This window comes from Rhincodon typus, chromosome 9, assembly GCF_021869965.1.
Source record: "Rhincodon typus isolate 14 chromosome 9, sRhiTyp1.1, whole genome shotgun sequence".
NCBI classification, from domain to species: domain Eukaryota; kingdom Metazoa; phylum Chordata; class Chondrichthyes; order Orectolobiformes; family Rhincodontidae; genus Rhincodon; species Rhincodon typus.
Genome location: NC_063340.1, coordinates 71,318,377 through 71,341,456, shown reverse-complemented (window position 1 = coordinate 71,341,456; position 23,080 = coordinate 71,318,377). Strand labels below are relative to the sequence as shown.

The window sequence follows — 23,080 nt, the reverse complement described above, 5'->3', positions numbered from 1 at the left end:
TTAAAATATTCATATGCAGCCTGTGACCAATTGAGGAACCCGTTATTTGGAAGGAAGCGCTCTGTCGGAATTCAGACTTCTGGACAGTGAACCCCATCCCACCCACACACACCTCAATCTATGGACCCATTGCTGATCCCTCCTGCAGTTCCTCCTATATTGCTGATATTGACTGCTCCTGATAGTGTTGCTGATATTGCAGAGCTGTGAACCTCTGATTGCTGGTGGCTTTTGGGGATAGGTTTTGACCCTATTTGGAGCTTAATCAGACAAGGGGCCCAATTATGGCCAGTTTCTAAAGAACATATAAAATTTACTGCACAGAAAGAGGTCATTAGCTGGTGACAATTCTGGCTGAAAAAGAGGAGATTTTTTTTAAAACTCGCCACCCATTTTAATCCCTCTTAACAGAACCCTGCCAGTAACCTTGATGGTTACAGTATTTCAGTTGCAAAACTAGGTTTCTTCAAAATTAGGATTCCCACCTCAGTCACCATACTGGGCAATCAATTCCAGACACCCACCATGTCTCCTCTGACCATTCTACCAATGGCCTTACATCTGTGTCCCCCAAGTAATTGATGTCTTCGCGAGGGACAATAGGTTTTTTGCTGCCTACTCAGTTTAGGCCACTCATAACTAGGCACCTGATTTAAGTCATCCCTCAGCCTCTGTTCTAAAGAAAACAATCCCAGCCTATTCTATGACAACAAGGTGCAGGGCTGGATGAACACAGCAGGCCAACCGATATTCATTTCAAGCCCACCGACTCCAACAGCTACCTAGAATACTCCTCCTCCCACCCACCTTCCTGCAAAAATGCTATCCCCTGTTCCCAATTCCTTCGCCTCCGCCGCATCTGCTCCCAGGATGAGGCATTCCACTCCCGTACATCTCAGTTGTCCTCGTTTTTCCAAGGACCGTAACTTCCCCCCCTCAGTGGTCGAGAACGCCCTTAACCGTGTCTCCCACATCTCCCGCAACTCATCCCTCACACCCCGTCCACGCAATAAGAACCAAAACAGAATACCCCTCGTCCTCACGTACCACCCCACCAACCTCCGGATCCAACGCATCATCCTCCGACACTTCCGCCATCTGCAATCCGACCCCACCACCAAAGACATCTTTCCCTCCCCACCCTTATCTGCTTTCTGGAGGGACCACTCTCTCCGTGACTCCCTTGTCCGCTCCACCACACCCGGCACTTTTCCCTGCAACCGCAGGAAGTGCTACACCTGCCCCCATACCTCCTCCCTCACCCCCATCCCAGGCCCCAGGAAGACGTTCCACATCAAGCAGATGTTCACCTGCACATCTGCCAATGTGGTATACTACATCCGCTGTACCCGGTGTGGCTTCCTCTACATCGGGGAAACCAAGCGGAGACTCAGGGACCGCTTTGCAGAACACCTACGCTCGGTTCGCAATAAACAACTGCACCTCCCAGTCGCGAACCATTTCAACTCCCCCTCCCATTCCTCAGACGACATGTCCATCCTGGGCCTCCTGCAGTGCCACAACGATGCCACCCGAAGGTTGCAGGAACAGCAACTCATATTCCGCTTGGGAACCCTGCAGCCCAATGATATCAATGTGGATTTCACAAGCTTCAAAATCTCCCCTTCCCCTACCACATCCCAAAACCAGTCCAGCTCGTCCCCGCCTCCCTAACCTGTTCTTCCTCCCACCTCAAGCCGCACCCCCATCTCCTACCGACTAACCTCATCCCGCCCCTTGACCTGTCCATCCTCCCTGGACTGACCTATCCCCTCCCTAACTCCCCACCTACACTCAACTTTCCTGGCTCCATCCCCGCCTCTTCGACCTGTTTGTTTCCTCTCCACCTATCCTCTCCTCTATCCATCTTCTATCCGCCTCCCACTCTCTCCCTATTTATTTCAGAACCCCCTTACCCTCCCCCTTTTCCGATGAAGGGTCTAGGGCCGAAACGTCAGCCTTTCTGCTCCTATGATGCTGCTTGGCCTGCTGTGTTCATCCAGCCCTGCACCTTGTTGTCTCGGATTCTCCAGCATCTGCAGTTCCTACTATCCCAACCTATTCTATCTTTGCTCATGGCTGTAATTTTCAAGCCCTAGCAATGTTTTTGTAAATATCCTCTGTACTCTTTCCAAAGCAATAATGTCCTTTTCTGTAATGCAGTGTACATAAAATTACAGCTGTGACCTAACCAGCACTGTTGTATCCCTGCTTTTGTGTTCTATATATCATCCAATAAAGGATAGCATTCCATGTGCATTCTTTGCCACCTTAACTGTTGTTCATACTACCTTCAAGAGCCTGCAGACATGTACTCCCTCTACACCTCTCAGTACCTTCCTGTTTATTGCATATTCCTTAACTTTGTTTCTCCCTCAAATGCATTACCTCACACTTCTCCATATTGAATCCATTTGCCACTTTTCCTGTCTTTGACCAAACCATCAATATTGATCCAAAGTTGACAGCTTCACTATCAACCATCCAGCCAATTTGTGTGCATTCTACAAACTTCCCAATTACACCTCCCACATTTATGTTCAAAATGTTAATATATATTAAAATCAAAGTGCCTGATTGGAATTAAATAGAGTCTAAACTCTCACAGAAAAATGATACAGACTCCCACAGAAGAAGACCTCAGTTGCTCCCATTAAGTCCTAGTCATTTTTTCTACTTGTGACAGTATTTAATGATGTTAGAGGCATGTTTTGATCCCAGCTGATGTTACTAGTGTGCACGTTAGATAATAAAATCTGGTTTGATCAAGCATATCTTGTTCTTTCATTTTAATTTAAAATGGTGGTTTTTCACCAATATATAGGCACACCTGGTCCCAGATTTAGTTTTAACAGTAAAACAAAGTGTGTTATAAAAGAAAACAAAACAAACTAAGCTAAGCTATCTACATATAACACAGTTTAATATATGTCAAACACCCAGAGAAACTGAAATAACTGCACAGGGGCTGGTATCCTGTCACCAAGTCACCCTTTACTTACTTGTGCTGAGTAAACTGAATGTGGCCAATCAGCTCAGAGTCAGTCCCCTTAACTGAGGTGATTCTAAATCTCCTGTTTATATTGGTCAGCCAGGGCTCCCTGATTGGCCCAGGTTAACAAATCCAATCAAGGATCTCGTAGTCAACAAGATCCACCTGGTTCCAATCACTATGAAAACAAATTCCCACCTATAATTAATCAAAATCCAGAGAATGTTTCCTTCCCTACTAAATCTGTAATTTTGATTTAATTTTGTTTCGCTCCCATGCTTTAAGCAAACATTCTTTTTCTTTCACATGACTGAGATCCTAGATTTTTTCAGCTTTGAATGACCAATTTCTAATCGAATGGTTCTAGTCATAGAGTCATATGGCATGGGAACAGACCTTTTGGTCCAATCAGTCATCTGGAAGTTTTCAACAACTACAACCATCACACTGACGTATCTTAATCCGTTAATCGCTCTGAACAAACTTCCACTTCGATTATTGCCTATAACTTCTGTCAGATCTGTTTCAAACTGAATGCAAAAGCTTTTTAAAGAAATAGACAAAGCTTGCCTGTCCTGGCATTTGCTGAGCTTGCAGCTTTACTATGGTCCTATCCTGTTGTAACCTCCACAATATGAACAAACTTCCATTTGCACTCAGGAGGCCTGCATCCATCTGCTATCTGACGCAAAAACAGAAATTGCTCGAAAAGCTCAGCAGGTTTGGCAGCATCTGTGGAGAGAAGTCCTTGCCCACTTACATCTGCGATTCCTCTGGCACTTTACACTAGTTAAACAATTTCTCTCCACTGATTCTGCTAGTTCTGATGAACTTTTCCAGCAATTTATGTTTTTGTTTTTGGTTTAAAGCATCTGCAGTTCATTCAGTTTTTATTTAGTATTGCTGTCCGACACATATTGGTTTAAAGTCATGGTTTTGAAAAGACTGACCTAACTAACTATTAACCCCTTTCACCCCAACAGACCATATCCCACAAGTTTAAAATCTAAACTCTTTTATAAAAAAAAATGTGTTATGCCACATCTTTTATTGTGAGGAGTTTTAATATCTGCTCCCAGTCACAAGCACGAATTAAAACATAGCAACAGGATTATTTAGGAACTTGGATGAACCACTGCATGATGATTTTTTTAATTGCGCACTTTCATGTTCAAATTGGCAAATTATTTTGTCAGTTGAGCAGCTCACTCGTCTACATAGAAAGTTAATATCCTTCACAAATCTAATTCTGTAAATATTTCTACATTGTAGGTAAGTGTCTTCCAGAGTTTTCAAGGTTGCGTGTACCAGATTGCCAGGCTATTGCTGATCTGGCTATGTACAACTACGTGGAGGTATGTGGGAAACATTTACAAAGACATAAAATAATGGTCAATCTTTTAATTTAATAACACGATTCCTTGTTAAAGTCAAGAGTATTTTATACTGTCACAGATTTATATTTTCTAAAGCTAATTTCAACTAACATTTCTCGGTGCATCTGAGAGGAGCGAATGAACATTTATAGTCATCTGCACAATGAGCTCCTGATTTTAATTGTTATATTCCAGGTAGTTGACAGGTGTAGACAAAGTGTTTAAAAGAACAACTTCCAATGTATTTGTTTTCTGGAGGTTGGACGAATAAATGCTTCCCATTACATTTTATTGCATTATTTTGGGGGGGCAACAAAAAAATGAGAGGACAAAGTTCAGTCTCAAATTTGTCATCAGCGCACAACCATAAAAATGTGAATGAGGCCCAGAGACGCATTTAAGATAACAGGATGATTTTTGTAGAAGCTTGAGTGCTGCTTGGAAGTCTGGGGTTCATTTACTGCATCCAATAACTTGGGTACACCCAGATGGCACACTACTACAGCCTACAAGTTATAGGATAGCCAGGAATAAGCTAATTACCATGCTAAACCAAACAACAGGCCAAGAAGAGCAATTCTCCTCAACATGGTCTTGCTATGCTTTTAAAATTTCTGAGCCACCTTCTGAGTGGTGCTCCAGTAATTGGGCTGATCTAATACCTAGTATAAAAGTATGGATTGTGTGCTGCAAAGGCAGCATCCATTCGAAACCATACTCTGGGTCCAATATATTACGATGGGACTACTGCCTGAAATGGGAGTAACTTTGGCCACGAATCTCAGGACTCTAACCAAACAGCCAGAATACCAATGTAATTTTCTGTTAATGAGATGTGGCTATTGTTGACCAGGCGAGTGCTTGTTGCCTATCTCTAATTGCCATTGCTTTCACAGTACTGTTATTTGGGAGTTTCTGATTTTAACCCAGTGGCAGTGAAGGAACAGCGATATATTTCCAAGACTGGCTGGTATGTGACTTGGAAGTGTTGAGCTGGAATGACCAAATGATTCACTCGACACCCAGGAGTTCAATTCCAGCATCAATGAGTTTAGTGAAATTACACCGGTGGGAAGAAACCCTCTGAAAATCCAGAGAGCTCTGCCCAAACAAAGGAAAACATAGATATTTATACATTTAACAATTACAAAGCAATCATTATTAATTAATTACATACATTTCCAATTAAGTTGATCATATGACTGCACAGCTCAAGATGGACAGGCTTGTGGTCAACCCCGGCCTTCCGTGATGTCATGATGACTCTCTTATCTCCCATATTTTCACAATGGATACTGTATTCAAATACATTCCTTCAAGTACATTTGTCAGCTGCACTTTGTTTACTGTCAATTAATTGAATACTTGCCTTTCACTTAAAGATTTAAATTCTGTTATACAGTTTATATTATTTATTAACCTCGTTACAGGCTACTAAAGGGCATTGATTTTTTACTAATTGTTATAATATCAGTTCCAACAGTTATGCCCAATGTTAGAATTCTTTAGCTAATGAGTTGTGAACAGTGTCTTTCTCATCGTGTTTACGGGACTCCCTTATCTTTTATCCTTGGGTGTCTTACAATATATTTGTTTAATCCACATTCCAATGTCTGCTAGCTTTTGCACTATGATTCAGTTCTCCCTGATATGGGGCTGCTTTTACTGTCTGAGACTGGTTTGTTCTCATAATTTTTATTTGAATCTTCTCCTCCAATGCTTTCAGTGATTTTTGGTACGTAGGTGAATCTATTTCTGCATCTACATGCATGATTATTTAAAGGATCTTAAATAAAACCAACTATTGGTATTGGAACAGATTAATTGAATAATTAAAGAGAAATGTATTAATTAAATTTAGTACAAAATGTTCTTATCTCATGTCTTTTATGTAAGCAACTACAGCTGCACATTCTGTTACCTTGAATCCATAGAACTATTATTGCCCTACTTGTGGAGTCCACATTAATCAAATATTTTCCCAAGCTGTCTAACTATTGTCAGCCATGTTATGCTGTAATGCCATGGGTAACTGTTGGCCATTTTGTGCTGCTCAGTCACGGGCAGCCGTAACAGAAGGGTAATTTGTAGGTGATGGTGTTTCTGTGTGTCTATTGTCCTCTCCTTTTGGATGTTAGCAGTTCTGGATAGTGCTATTAAGAAGTTGTGGTAAGGTACTGCAGCCACCTCATAGATGGTACACACTTTCCCACCAGTGTACAGTGGCTGTAGCAAATGAAAGTAAATGCTTGAGGTAAGATACTGATAACACCCAGTTTATAACTGGAATGGAGCCCTCAAAATTGTCTTTGACATTTTTTAGTATTTCACCAGCTCAATCTATCCTGAAATTCTCTAGATCTATTTTTAAATTTCTGACTTTTTTTATGGAATGACTTAATGCAGCTACAGTATTCACAGAGGAACTTTTTATGCTATAAGTAATTAAGAACTGGAATGCGCTGCTTCAATGTGGTGAAGGCAAATTCAAATGCTGCTTTCAAAAGAAAATTGGACAATTATTTGAAGACAAAATAATTGGTGCGACCATGAGGAAAACGTAGGGAAGTAGGACTAAATGAGCAGTTGTTGCAGAGAGTTAACATAGACCTAACAAGCCAAATTGCTTCCCATCTGTGCTGTAACTATTTGAGTTTTCATTGTTCATTTACTACTCTGGAGATTATCAAAATAGTTTGAGTGGCCATTGATGTTGACAAAATCTAAGTTACATTATTTCGAATGCAGTCCTGTTCAATGCATGTCAGTAGAAAAAATCCAATTAATTTGCAATGTAACTACAAAGACACCAATAGAAATCCATTTAAATCCAATTTTGGTTCAAAGCTCATTTTTTTTCAATGGTCTTGAGTATTCTACTGATTATATGGTGCCAACCGTCTCCATTTAGTTTCTTGAGAAAATAGTATTTGCATTTTTCCAGCAAAATTAGATTAAGTTCAGTTAATACTTCTGCCTTCATGTCTGGAATCTATCGTGAACAACTGATCTTTTCTTCATGCTGTAATTTATAATACTCATTAACATGCAGCAATTTATTCCAATTTTTGGTTCGATAAGCTTGCAAAGACTTTTCAAAAAGTATTAATTTTTACATATCTATTTTCAGATGCGTAAGCATGTGAACTCAAAATGGTTTATTTTCCGCAAACACGTGGATAATTTCCTCCATTACTGTATGCCAAGGACTATTGTGCCTTTATACACCATGGTGAGATATGTGTCAATTCTCAAACTCTGTACATTTGTTTGTGATCTAATGTAGATTGGGGTGAATTGAGCAAACACCTTTTCAGTTTCATTCCTGTCTAAATAAAATTTCGTTTTAGGTGACTTTTACCAGAATACGATACCATGAAGTGATACAGCGGTCAAAACGACAAAGCAAGGTATTACGTTTTGACATCTTTAACAGGTTCTAACCTTTATTATTTCAAGACTTATTATATAAACTGAACAGCGATTCCATTCAGAGGTCAAATTATTCTGTATTAGATCAAATACATGTACAAATTGTTTACACCACTTTGTTTCTATAACTCAACGTTCACAATCTTCGGTCCACCTCCACCTCCAGCACATCTGTTTTTTAATTGAGTCTGTTTAATGGATATCAAAGGAAGCCTGTTGTGCCATAGGTAATGTCCCTGCTCCTGAGGCAGAACATCTGGGTTCAAGGTTCACTCCAGGACTTGATGAACTGTGTTCATAATACAGCGAAAAGCACTGAGTATCAACTTGTAAATGTTTCTAACACCATGAAAGTCATTCCTGGTCCGTCATGTGATGGAAAGAAATTGGAGCTTCAACCATCATTTCCCAAACTCCAGGCTGCAGTGAGCACATAAAAGTGAAAGTTGCCATGGCAACTCAAATGTGAGAATGCACCTGGAGTATTGTGTACAATTTTGCTCGCCTTACTTGAGGAGAGATGTAATTGCATTGGAGACAGCTCAGAGGAGCTTCAATAGATTGATTCTAGAGTTGAAGGGTTTGTCTTATTGAGCAGCTTTGGCCTATACTCTCAGGAATTTAGAAGAATGAAAGGAGATCTTTTTAGGTATATACGATACTAATGGTGATTGACAGAGTAGACGTAAAGAGGATGTTTCCACATGTGGGGCAATCCAGAATGAGAAGTCATAGTTTTAGGATAAGAGGTAATGAATTTAAAACAGAGATGAGGAGAAATTGATTCACTTGAATAGTTGTGAATCTGTCACAGAGTGAGGGAGAATGTTGGGAGACTGAGTAAATTTAAGGAGGACGTGGACAGTTATTTTAAAGGAGTAATCGGTTGAAGCGTTTTAGAGAGCAGGCAGGAAAGTGGAGTTGAGGCCAAAATGAGATCAGCCATGATCATTTCAAATGTCAGAGCAGACTCAAAGGGCTAAATTGCCTACTCCTGCTCCTAGTTCTTGTGATCTTACATTCTAAAGAACAAATTTGCTCAAACTTGTTTCCGAGCTCATATTGCCGCAATGGCAAGTAGTATTAAAGTGAGATTAAGACTGTGAAGAATAAATTGGTGGTATAGTCGACAGCAAATTATTTAAGATTACAAAGAGATCTTGATACGTTGGACCAATGGGCTGAGGTGTGGTAGACAGAGTTTAATTTGGATAAATGGGAGATGTTGCATTTTGGTAATACAGTTAGTGGTAGGGCCCTGAGTAGTGTTGTCGAACAGTGAGAGCTAGGGGTTCAAGTACATAATTCTTTAAAAGTTGCATCACAGGTAGACAGGGTGGTTAGGAAGGCGTTTAGCATGCTTGCCTTTGTTGTTTAGATCATTGAGTTTAGGAGTTGGGACGTCATGTTGAGGTTGTACAGGACATTGGTGAGGCCACTTTTTAGAGTACTGTGTTCAGTTTTGGTCACCCTGCTATTGGAAGGGTATCAGTAAATTGGAGAGGATTAAGAAAAGATTTACCAGGATGTTGCTGGGAATTTGCGTTATAAGGATAGGCTGGGACATTATTCCACTGGAGCATAGGAGGTTGAGGGATAACCTTACAGAAGTTTCTAAAATCATGAGGAGCACAGATAAAGTGAATAGTCTTTTCCCAAGAGTGGGGCAGTTCAAAACTATGGGGCTTATTTATAAGATGAGAGGGGAATGGGATCTGAGAGGGTGCTTTTTGACACAGAGGGCGGGTTGTATGGGGAATGAACTTCCAGAGGAAGTGATAGATGCAGGTACAGTTACAGCATTTTAAAGATATTTGGATAGGTACATGAATAGGAAAGATTTAGTGGGATATGGGCCCAACGGAGGTAAGAGGAACTAATTTAGCTTGAGAAACCTGGTCAGCATGGATTAGTTAGACCAAAGAATCTGTTTCCACGCTGTGTGACTCTATGACTGTATGACTAGCACACAACAGGGTAGTGGGCATTGAAAGGAGCTACTCACCTGTTTTGTTCCATCCAGTATCATACATAAATAAGGAAACTGTACTGTAGTGGTGATGAAGCAGGAGGAAGTGTGGCAAGGCACATCAATATGTAAGAAAAGGCAATCACCAGCACACATTTGTCATCCAGGGAATCAGTATCAGAGATAACTGAATTAGCTTGATCCCACATGGGAAAGGAGATTAAATCTTTCCAAGGAAAGTGCTGATGAAATTTGCAATTGCCTGGATGCAAATCAGCTATCATTGAGCAACATTATCTGGTTCTAGCAATAATAGAAGTCACTCAATCATAACCTGCTTTCAGTCTGTAGTTCCCTGGCTCATTGCCAAGATGACAGATGCCCTGTTTAACTGTAATGGCAACAGCATTAAATTCTGCATTAGAATTTGGCAGCGAAAGCAACGAAAAGGGGGGAGGGGAAGGTATTCTGAAAGATATAGCATCAGTCCTTTGAACACCACTTAGAGGATATACTGAGGGTGGTAAGGGCATAGAAAGTACTCTGGTTGGGGAATAGATTTTCCTATTTGTGTCCCACACATTCTCGGTCCGATCCATCAATGTCAAGCTGGTATTCTTCTCTGACCACTGCCCCCTGCTGGCCGACAATCACCTACAGGATGACCAGCGTGTTGGCAAGGGAATGTGGAAGCTGAGTGGGAAACTGTTGACCCCAGAAAAGATTGAGGGATTACACAGGTTGGAGAACCGTGGAGCCCTCTTTGAGTCTCCATTGGACTGGTGGGAAACAGTCAAGGGAAATAACAAGAGGTTCTTTATCCTCAAAGATGTTCAGAAGGTGAGAGAGAGAGAGTGAGAGAGAGAGAGAGACAGGGGAAACTGTCCAAACTCCAGAAAAACACGCAGAACCAACTCCTGCTGCAGACGATGGGGGTCGATATCACGGAGGATCTCTAAGAGGTGAAGATCCAGCAAGCCTTACTCTTTGCCAATGAGGCCTCCAAGATAATTTTCTGATCCAGGATCCGCTCCATGGAGCAGGATGAGATGTGCTTATATTTCTTCTTCCAGAAGGTGCACAGGAAGAGCTCTTGCTCACCAGACTGAAGGAAGAAAACAACTCAGTAACGTCACTTCAGCCTGACATCCTGAGGATCAACAAATCCTTTTATGCCAGACTGTATGACACGAAGCCCACAGAGCGTGCAGCCTCCTGGTCATTCCAGTCCTCTGTCATGGAGGTCTTAGACAACAGCATGCGGGAGTGGCTGGACCATCCGTTATTTCTGGTTGAGCTGACCAAGACTCTCGAGGCATTAGAAAAGAATAAAACTCCCAGAAACGATGGCTTACCAGCTGAGTTGTGTTCAGCCCTGTGGGACTTGATGGGTCAAGACCTGCTGGAAGTGTATAACAGTGTGTTTCTGGCAGGTAGCATAAGCGAATCCATGAGGAAAGGTATCATCACTTTCACCTACAAGCAGAAGGGGGAGAGGGGGGAAATTAGAAATTGGCGACCAATTTCACTGCAGAATGCAGATTCCAAAATCCTGTCTAAGCTCATCAGTGATTTACCCGGCCAAACCTGCACTGTACCGGGCAGGGCAATCTCTGAGAGCCTTGCGCTCCTCAGGGATATGATCATCTACGTGCAGAAGAGGGGGCTGGACGCCTGACTCATCAGCCTGGACCAGGAGAAGACCTTTGACAGGATACCACATACCTACATTTGGAATGTGCTCTCCGAAATAGGCTTTGTGGAGGGAATCCACAATTGGATCCGACTGCTCTACACCAACATCGTTAGCGCAGCCTCAATCAATGGGTGGGAATCAGAAAGCTTCCCAATCAGATCTGGGGTCACACAGGGCTGTCAACTCCCTCCTGCCTCGTTTGTGTGTTGTCTGGAGCCTTTTACTGAATCCATCAGGAAGGATGTGAGCCTGAGAAGGGGGACTATTCCAGCAGTGGAGGCCTGCAGCTCAGACCCTCCCTGTACATGGATGATGTCGCTGTATTCTGCTCAGATCCGCTGTCAATGGACAGACTCATGAGCATCTGTGACCAATTCAAACTGGTCTCAGGAGCCAAGGTAAATCAAGGCAAGAGCAGGACCATGTTCTTTGGGAACTGGGCCGACCGATCCTTTATCCCCTTCACCTTTAGCACAGATTACTTGAAGGTGCTGGGGATATGTTTGGGAAGGTACGTACTGAGGTTCTGCCTGTCTCTGGTGTTCTGAAGGATGGGACTGGCCTCATTCCTGCAGAACACTCCAAGTAGTTGGACTGTTTCACATCACCTGTCCTTCATGGAGAAACTTGCAAAGAAAAGCACCTTTGACCAATGTTTGCTTGTTTCTTCATTTGCTACTGTCAGAACCGAACTGCTTCAGTGACTCTGTTTAAAAAAAAAAGATATTTTTATGAATAAAGTATGTTTTTGAAGTAAAAAAAGAAGATATTTTGGGTGGGGTCTTCCGTGTTCACCACAAATAGCAGCACTACTGACTAAGCTGACTGAGTCCTAAAGTACATAGCTGCTAGACTGGATCTGCAGCGGGTGGTGAGGAACCAACAAAAGGGAAAGATATACTTGAACTCATCCTCACTAGTCTCCATGTAGACGATGCATCTGTCCATGACCATATTGATAGGAGTGACCACTGCCCACCCCTTGTGGAGACTAAGTCCCCAATTCACATTGAGGAAATACTCCACTATGTTGTGTGGCACTACCATTCTGCTGAATGGGGAATAGACTTTGAACAGAAGCAGCAGCTTAAGACACTGTGAGACACTGTGGGCTATCAGTAACACCATAACTGTATACAACCATAGTCTGTAAGCTCACAACCCAGCATGTTGCCCGTTCTACCATTGTTACCAAGCTAGGGATCAGCTCTGGATCAAAGAAGAATGCAGGATGGAATGCTAGGAACAGCTCCACACATACTGAAAACTGAGGTGCCACCCTGGTGAAGTTTCATTGATTTATTTATTTATTCATTTGTAGTATGTGGGCATTGCTGGCTGGCCAGACTTTACTGCCTATCCCTAGTTGTCCTTGATAGTTACAACACAGGACCACTTGTATGCCAAATATTGTAAGCCGCATGCGATAGATGGAACTTAGTGATCCCACAACCAATGGATCAAATTGAAGGTTTGCAGACCTGTCACCTCCAGTCATGGATTGTGTACAATTCACCAACTCACTGAGAGGTGAGGGTGACAGCCTTTGACATCAAGGCCGCATTCAATAGTGTGGCATCAAGGACCCCTCGTAAAATTTGGATCATTGGGTACGTGGAACACACTCTCCACTACTTAATAAGAAGATGATTGTGGTTGTTGGAGGTCAGTCATCTCACTTTAGGACATCTCCGCAGGAGTTCCTCAGGGTAGTGTCCTAAACCTAGCCATCTTCAGCCGCTTCATTGATCTTCCGTCCATTATAAGGTCAGAAGTGGGGATGATCGCTGATGATTGCACAACTCCTCAGACACTGAAGCAGTCCATGTTCAAATGCAACAAGATCTGGACAATATCCAGGCTTGGACTGACGAGTGGCAAGTAACACCCATGCCACACAAATGCCACGCAATGATCATTTCCTATAAGAGACAATCTAATTACTGCCCCTTGACATTCAATGGTGTTGCCATCACTGAATCTCCAACTGTCAACATTCTAGGATTTACCATTGATCAGCAACTCAAATGGACTCGCCACATAAACACAATGGCTACAAGACGAAGGTCAGAGGCTAGGTATCCTGCAGCAAGTAACTCACCTTCTGACTCCCCAGAGTTGGTCCACCATCTAGAAGGCATAAGTCCGGATTGTGATGGAGTACTCCCCACTTGCCTGGATGGGTGCAGCTCCAACAACACTCAAGAAGCTCAACACCATCCAGGAGCCCGTTTGATTGGGACCACATCCAAAACATCTACACCCTCCATCACAGATGTTCAGTCGCAGCAATGTGTACTATCTACAAGATGAACTGTAGGAATTCACCAAAGATCCTTAGACAGCTCCTTCTAAACACACAACCATAACCACTTCCATCTAAAAAGGTAAGAGCAGCAGGTACATGGGAACAACACCACCTGCAAGTTCCTCTTTAAGCCATTCATCATCCTGACTTAGAAGTCTCGCGCCATTCCTTCATAGTCGCTGGGTCAAAATTCTGGAATATCCTCTCTTAGGGCATTGTTCGTCAAACTACAGGACTTGGACTGCAATGGTTCAAGAAAGCAGCACAGCAACACTTTCTCAAGGGCAACTAGGGACAGACAATTACTGATGACCAGCCAGCAATGCTCACATCCCACCAGAGAATTTAAAAAATAATAATGGGGGAGCCCAGCAGAGCAGTGCAAAAGATAAGGCTAATGCATTTCAATCCATCTTCAGCCAGATGCCCAGAGAGAACAATTTATCTCAGCCTCCTCCTGAAGTCCCCAGTGTCACAGATATCACCCTTCACCCAAATACATTCTTGCAGGGTGAAACAGCTGAAGATACACTGAGATACTGCTAAGTCTGTGGGTTCTGACAGTATTCCAGCAATTGCACTGAAGTTTGTTCTCCAGAACAAACTGCATCCTTCGCCAAGCTGTTCCTGTACAATTGGAAGATTTCAATTTACCTGGCAATGTGGAAAATTGCCTGTAGAATATCATTAAAACTGAGTTTGCAGCACTGGAAACAGTGAAAAGCCAGAATTAAGGTGTTAAAGGCATAATTAAGGAATCTAAGCAAGGCAAAATCTAACAGAAGTAAAATAAGGAGACTGTTGAGGCTGCAGTAAGAGCAGAAGATGCATAATTGAAATCATGGTTAATGTGGGAAGAATTAATTAAGACTGCAGCAAACAGGACTAATTCAGAGAAGCCATTAAACAAGAGTCTGTATTAACACTGGACTACAATCAGCTTAATAGAAATGTAGACAGCAAGCAACATCTAGGGAAAGTGGTTGAGCAAAACTTATCCTTAAGGCTACAGGCAACAAAATATATTTCTCAAAGCCAACAAAAAGGTAGGGAATTGTTTATTAGATTGCAAAAGGCAGGGAATTGTCCATTTTGCTTACAAAGAGATGGGAAACTGCCATTTTTGCCACAAAAATGTGGGAAAATTTTGATAAGCAGGACAGAGGAACAGCATTGCAATGCTATACATTTAAAAGCCTTTCACTTGTGTCACATACAGTAAAGGAGCATTGCCCAAGATAGGAGTTCATGCTATTCAGGGTAATGTATTAGCATAGATTAGTATAAGTTTACACACCGAAGACAGAGAAGGGATTAATTGGTCTTTTTCAGATTGGAAAGATCAGTCCTAGTGGCCTCAATTATTCACTTTATGTGTAAATGACTTGAATTGAAGGCCAGGTATCATGCATCCAAATTTGCTGATGATACGAAAGTAATGGGAAGGCATACTGTGATGAGGAAATAAGCAAACTTCAAGGAGTTATGGATAAGTTTAGAGAGAGGGCTAAACTTAGCAGATGGAATTTAATGTCAGAAAGTGAGAGATCATGTACTGTACTAGGGAGAATCAAAAAGCAGACTTTTATTTAAATGTCAGAAATCACATGACACCAGGTTACAGGCCAACAGGTTTATTTGAAATCACAAGCTTTTGGGTGCTGCACCTGTGTCAGGTGAAAGGAGCAGCGCCCAAAAGCTCGTGATTTCAATAAACCTGTTGGTCTGTAACTGGTGCCATGTGATTTCTGACTTTGTCCACCCGAGTCCAAAACTGGCACCTCCACATCATTTATTTAAATGAAGAGAGACTCCAAGACAGCTCTGGATGTTCTTGTGCAGAAAGCTCAAAGTGTTAGCATGCAGGTACAGTAAGTAATTAAGAAACCAAATAGAATTTTGCACTTCTTTCCAGGGATTTAGAGTTTAAAAACAGGAATGTCTTGTTACAACTGTACAGAGAGTTGGTGAGGCCACACCTAGAGTACTGTGTGCACTTTTGATCCCCAAGTTCAAGAAAAGATGTACCAGCATTGAAAGCAGTTCAAAAGAGATTTGTTAGGCTGATTCCTGAGATGAAGCAGTTAACTTACCAAGAACAGCTAAACTGATCAGGACATTTTTCTGCACACTTTAGAAAAATGGGGTGGGGGTGATTTTATTGAAACATACAAGATTCTGAGGGGGCTTGACAGGGTGGATGTCTAGAAGATGTTTCCACTATTGGGGGAATCTCTAACTAGAGGGCATACTTGGAGAATAAGAGGGACATTAATTTTAAAACTGAGAATCAAAGGAATTTCTTCATTCAGAGGGTATTGAATGTCTGGAATTCTCTACCCCAGAGAGTTTGTGGAAGCTAGATCACTGAAAGTATTTAAAGAGGAGGGAAATGGCCTTTTGAAATATGAGGATATTGAGGATATATGGAGCTGGTATAAAAGAGCAGTTGAGATCTGAGGCAAATCAGTCATGATCTTATTGAATGGCAGGGCAGGTTTGAAGAGCTAAATGCTCAACTCCTGCTGTTTTATTTATGTTGTATTTAAGACAATGAAAATATAAAAGCATTGCTGTATGGCAGATTTAAAAGTATTTCAAGCAAAGAAAATGAAACAACAATGATATACTGTAGAATTTGAAGCCTTGAGTAAGACAATAAAACAACATTGAGACTGCAGAATAGAAAACCTTTCAAATAATAAGAATAAATAATCATATTAGGAAAAAATGGTAGGATAAATAATATTGCTAGGATTTAATTTCAGAAATGCATGAAATACAGCAGAAAATTGGACATCCTGGAGAAAACAGTTCTTACAATACAGGTAAAAGCAAAAACTGCAAATGTTGGAGATCTAAAATAAAACACGTACTGCTGGAAAAACTCAGCAGTTCCAGCTGCTTCTATAAGAGAGAAACAACATTAATATTTTGAGTCCAATGATTCCTCGATGGAACCTGAGGAAAAGAACCATTGGACTTGAAATGTTAACTCACCAAGGCATAAAAGATAGCAGCCATAAATTGCGGAACTGCTTCAAAATTTTGACAGTCATTTCAATCTGAAAACAAATACATTCTTGAAAGCGTAAGATTTAACAGATGAATTCAGCATCTGGGAGAATCCATCGATAATTAATAACTTCTAAAGATTAGTGGAAAGATGTGACTATGAAGCTTTGAAGTCAGAATTCAGAAGAGACAGAATGATTTGTGGAATTGCTGATGAGCATTGTCAGATTTATTGTAGACCAGAGATAATTTGAATTTGCAGAAAACTATTTAGATGGTGAATGAATCAAAAGTCCAGAAGCAACACATGTAAATTCTGGGAGGGGGTGATCAAACTTATCACAGGAGATTTGAAGAATCCATTTAGTTCTTTGAGGTACAAAAACATGAAAGGCACGAGTGAGAAACCAATACAAAGAGTAGAACAGACAATGGACTGTAAAAATCAGCATCAGTGCTGTGGAACAAATACACACAGGCAGAAGGAGTGTCCAGCTATTAAAAATAAAGGTATCCTGTACATGTAAAACAAGTCACTTCCAAAAGATATTTAGAAGTTGGACACAGATCATCAGGAAGTCATGTAGCCAGTTAATCAGGTAGAGCAACCTGAAATAGACAAAATATCAATGTATTACTCGGGGAAATTGGTTATCTGTCAAATTAATTTTGGCAAGAGGTAAATTTGTATCAAGGGGGACATATCAATTTTAAGCATCATACAGGGGTGAGTGTTACTATCTTTTCAGATTATATTGCATGGGTGAAGCTACAAAAGTTATAACTGTGTGGTCCAGGTGGTATAGCTCTCAAGATTAAAGTTTTGCTACAAGGAACTTTCTAACACAAAGCGGGTAAGAGAATAGAAAATGTATATATACTTCATAATCAAGCATCTCACTCTTGAGCATTCATGCATTTCTTCACCTCAACTCTATTCACATGACAGCAAATCAACTCATTAGATCAAAAGGTCAAATAATAGCCAGTTATACGAAGCCTGTTCAAAGATATGCAGATCAGGCAACAACTAGTCAACCATAGGAAAAGGAAATGTTGGTTATTGAACAGCTGATCAAAGGACAATCTATATAAAATTTTGTTGGGTTTTCTAGACTCACAGCGGAATCCAAAAGAAAGACTAGCTGATTTGAGATTTCTCTAATGCCAGTGTAAGTATTGTTTCATATGGTCAATAAGATGGAAATCTATGATTACATAGAGTTGACAGAAATGCATTCTAGTCGTATCGTTACTGGAGAAGGTTCTGATGACAGAAATGCATTCTAGTCGTATCGTTACTGGAGAAGGTTCTGATGACAGAAATGAACAAAAGTTGTAAAACGATACAAATTATGGGAAAGATAATGAGTGGTATGATTCATTGGAGCTCATTGATGAACTTTCAACTGAAGTTGCTCAGACAGAAACATGTCTGACAAATTGCTGTGGCAGATTCAAATGTGAGGTCAGATGATGACACTTCAAAAATCCGAGAGGAGCATTTCAATTTTTCATTTTCCAAGGAAACAAAAATCAATATCACTAATAGAGATCAAGTTAAATAAGCAGCAATTCTCAAGTAGCATGACCAAGGAAGTGAACATGTTGGGTTTACCAGAAAAACAACCACAGATAACAAATGCAACTATCCAACCTAATTAAGAAGTTGGAATACCCTACAGAATCTACATATTTCAGTGAATATTGGCCATTGGATTGAGAATAAAGACTTGCTTATAGGCTGCACAAGATTCCATGGAAGCCTCCATAGAGACAGGATAACCAACATCCACAGAAAGCAGCAGAAGACTCCGTTAAATAATTATCCTCCTCTTCCTTCTGTCCCCCCTTTCTCCTCCACCCTACCACCACAACCACCCCAAATCTTACTGTAATTTTTGTCGAACTGCATCCAATCCAAAGTTTTGGCTCGCATTCCCTTCTACACAGCTCTGTCCATTCTCCATCCCCTGATGCACATGTCGGAGCGTTGTGGTCTCAAGTCATGGTGTATTTTCAGAAAATCAATTTTTAAAATCAATTTACTTCATGCCTGAACTTTCCACAGCCATGCAGATTAAAGGTTATCAGGTCCTAGCTTGTGGACTAGTGGAGGGTCGTTGCATACAAACAGCAGTACTGGGACTTGGAAAAATTTTTTTTTTTTCATTTGAGTTTAATTGATAGTGATAGAGGTATTTTACCTGCAAAATTTGATCTGTGCTAAATGTATTATGGGGTCCTGCTGGAAGTGTGATGCCTGCTAGAACTTTATTATACAAATGTGCAACTAATAAAGTGACTTGCTTTTCATTGCAGATAATCAATACCATGCTGTTTGTGACAGGTGCAATTACAACAGTCACAGGAGTGGTCTTCCTTTTCAAGCATTTTCCCAAGGAACTTAATATGCACCAGCTGAAGAATTGGAATTTTAGCTTTAAGTAACTTGAAGCAGCTAAATGGGCAACAAATTCCTGGCAGTTTAATAAGAAATTACAATTCCATATTTTTCTAATTTAAGAGATGATGGCCTGATTTTCCTCTGAGCAGTAAGGAGCTGTCACTATTAGAAAATATTTTTATGTGTCAGCCATTGGTATTTACCGCTCCCTGTGCACCGGGCATGATTTCACCTCCCTGGAGATGGCAGGAGAGGTTACAAGAAGGGGAGGTAATGAGGTAAGTGGGTCCTGGAGGGAAACTCATTCCCTTCTTGCCACCTCAGCAATTAAGTGGTCATGGGTAGTTTTATATTTTATTATCAGCCTGTTCAGAGATGTTATTACTCACCGCTGAAGCAGTGGGGCACATGAACCTGGGCCTCCTGTCACAGAGCTAGGGGCACTAACACTGCCACAAGATACCCCTTGCTAGCAATTAAGTCTGTATAGTTGTCAATTACTGGCCACATAAGGGCCTCAGTTTGCTGATCATCTGCCTGCCTGGTGGGTGAGCAAAGTGTCTAGTTTTCAGAGTGAGAAGCCTTGGTGACTTACCTGCCGAGATGGGAGGGAGGGGTTCTCTCAAACTGATCCAGTCTAGAGGCAGTTGGAGATATAGATGGATGGCAAAAACTGGACCCCACTTCCCATGACTCATACAAAAATACTTCTCATCGCTGGACGCCCAATGCTTAAGCCTGGACAAGAGTCACAGAGTCTAACGTGGACATTCAGACCCAGAAACTGCTGGACTCTGATTGGCTGGCAGCTTATGGTGCTATCTTGAAGCATGTGATAGGGTGAGATACCATCACTCACCAGTCTGCTCATAATGAGCTAATTGTGTTGCAGTTAGGTGAGTTATCTTGACATGTTGGTTGCCACTTAAAATGCACACTCCAACACTTGAAATAAAGTGGAAAAATCCTTCCTTAAGTTTAACTATTAAGCTTGTTTTGCTATTCAGCGGCAGCCGATGTAATGTGTATTGGCAGCAATGGAAGGGAGAGACAAAAATTGGGCTGATGAACTGTTTCCAATCGACAGCAAAGTGATAGCAGCCTGAAAATCACTGTGCTGCACTCATCACCCTGTTCCTCTTGCCATCCAGCATGTCACATTTTTGGAGTAAGACTGGAAACAGATGAGCAGCAGTCCTGCCAAAACAGCCAACATCCATCTGACATTGTGGAAATCAGGTTCCTTTGCGTTGGGTGGAAAGTGTTGGTTGCAATAATATTGTTACAGTGAGCAGGTGAGCAAATGATCTTCGAAGGGATTGCTGCCGAAAACTGTAATTTAAAACACACACACACTCTTGCTCTAACCTTTGTGGCTCCTATATAAGTTGATTCATTTCTCAGTACCACAATTTCCTGTCATCACCCTCTGAGGACATTCCCTTCTCCTATTGCTACCTTCATCCACCCCAATTTATTGTTACCCTGCCCTTCAAAGATTGTCTAGTTTGTGGCTCAACTTTGCCCTGTCAGTTCTTTGGTCAACACTGACAACTTGTAAGAATTGTTCACATATTTAGACTTCACACTGCCTACAGTGAGTGGATAGCGAGTTTGCACCCACCAAAACCTGCTTGGAGAATTGGGTACTGATTGAATTTACCTCCATCAGAAACGTAGCAGGCAGAATAAGACATTTTCAAACCACTGAAATATACTTCCCCAATGTTATGGACCAGACCAAACCCTCTCAAAATATATGAAGAAGATAGCCTAGACCCTAACTTTTTCTTATTTTAAAGGAAAGTGCCAGGCTTTGCATTTCAGATGCAATTCGATTGGTCAAACTATCAGATTTGAAACAAAACACACTTTATTCATACACATAGTTAAAATGCAACAAATGAAAGAAGAAATTGGAATATCTTTATTCTATTGGAAAACCTAACAGTATACTAGATTATTTAACGACTAAACAGAAACTGTTCCAATATAGTATCATCCCAAAAACATACCCCTGGCAAAAAGCAAATTCAGTAAAATAGATTGCCTCACAGGCAACTTTCCAGACCAAGAAGGAAAACATCAAGAGAAAACTCTGAGAGAGAGTGGCAGGGACAGATATACTGCAGCTTCTAAACCCAGTTTCCACACCGCAGCAACTGCTAATACTGCAAACATAAAACTAAAAATCACGGTTCAGTGGGAGCTTGATTCCACCCATTCAGGCTGCTTCTATTGTTCCAACCTTAGAACAAAACCCCCAAAACCTCACAAGCTGTTTACTTTGTGGGCTTTGAAGCAGAAAAATTGGCACTTCTGATCTCAACCTTTCTTCATTAAAAAATAGTCAGGACTAAATACACCTCCTAAAGCCTAAGTAACGTCACACCAAAAACAGCATAGAAATGTGACTGGAATCAAGAGACTACAAGGGAACGTGGCTGCTAAAGCCAAGATTTGCATTGAAAACAAGGGTAGAAGCAGGATTGTTATCCTATCTACTCTTAATTGCTTACACTGTTTTTTAGAAAAACAGGCTTTTGCAACTAACATGGGCCCACTTAAAGAAATATATTGCCACAGGGAAATTGACGATAACAAACTCAGACTGATTCCCTGAATTTATCTATTTTATTACCTTATCGAGTAGTTATATAACTACATCAGCAGTTATAAGTTTGATTAAGAATACAATTTGAACAATGCAAATAGTTTTTTATTGTTTAGTCCTTGAATCACTTCTTAAAATGTGAAATGGTACCAATAAACCTCTGAAATCTCCCATTTCTGGATACCTTTATGAAATCACCAGGTTTGTCATTCTTCAAAGGTAAAGGTGCAGAGATTCTGCAGGATGAGGAGAAATAAAAAGCCACATTCACAATCATGTTTGTGGCTAACTAGCACAATGTCATAGTTTTGGGCGATTGGTAGGAGAATGTAGCCAAAAATATTGATCAAGTTTGGGATTTTTAAGGTTATTAAAGATGCAGGAAATGGAAAGATAGCAGAACTTTGGAAAATAATTCCAAAGCACTGTGTGTAAAATTCTGAGTGCATGCCTGCTAAAAGGACTTTAGGGTTAGGGGAGTTTCATTGTGTTAAGAATTTGGGTAGCTAAGAGGGTGGGTTTTATAGTTTTGAAGGAAGATCAGGAAGAGTAAGGTTTTAAAGAAATCTAAGAAAAAGCCTGAGAAATTTAAAATTGGTAGGTGTTGGCATTGAGATACCAGGATCCAGTGTACAATAGCAAATAGATTGCGGGACTTGGTAAGAATGGAATACGCAGCAAGACTTGGATGAGATGACAGACGGGGAAGGACTAGGAAGGTGGAGGGCTATTGAAATACTTGATTCGGGAAATGCCAGAATCTTAATGTGGATATCATCAAGTTGGATTAACCTCAGTAATTTTATGGAAGTGCAAGTAGTTTGATTTTGTGATAGGGCGACATGGTGGCTCAGTGGTTAGCACTGCTACCTCAAAGCACCAGGGACCTGGGTTCAATTCCACCCTCAGGTGACTGTCTGTGTGGAGTTTGCACATTCTTCTTGTGTCTGCGTGGGTTTCCTCTGGGTGCTCTGGTTTCCTCCCACTGTCCAAAGATGTAGAGGCTAGGTGGATTGACCATGCTAAATTGCCTGTAGTGTTCAGGGATGTGTAGATTAGGTGGGTTATAGGGATGGGTCTGGGTGGAATGTCTGAGGTCCAGTGTGGACTTGTTGGGCCAAAGAGCCTGTTTCCACACTGTAGGGATTCTATGAATAGGGTCAGTTGCTCAACATGATTTTGAATAGGGCACTTGAGTTTGTGAAATGACTCACTCAATCTGAGACAATGGCTGTGGATAGGGAAGGGATTACTAGCTAATGGCACAGTAT

General features: G+C 41.2%; 1 protein-coding gene across 1 annotated transcript in view; it reads left to right on the top strand.

Moving 5' to 3' along the window:
* Window positions 1-20,177, top strand: part of LOC109913109 (kynurenine 3-monooxygenase) — a 58,888-nt gene extending 38,711 nt beyond the window's left edge. Inside the window, exons 12-15 of the mRNA XM_020512583.2 lie at window positions 4,265-4,347; window positions 7,499-7,600; window positions 7,719-7,778; window positions 19,111-20,177. Coding sequence (XP_020368172.1) covers window positions 4,265-4,347; window positions 7,499-7,600; window positions 7,719-7,778; window positions 19,111-19,239 — 374 coding nt within the window. The 3' untranslated portion in view covers window positions 19,240-20,177. The remainder of the gene's footprint in view (window positions 1-4,264; window positions 4,348-7,498; window positions 7,601-7,718; window positions 7,779-19,110) is intronic.
* The last annotated feature ends 2,903 nt before the right edge of the window (window positions 20,178-23,080 follow it).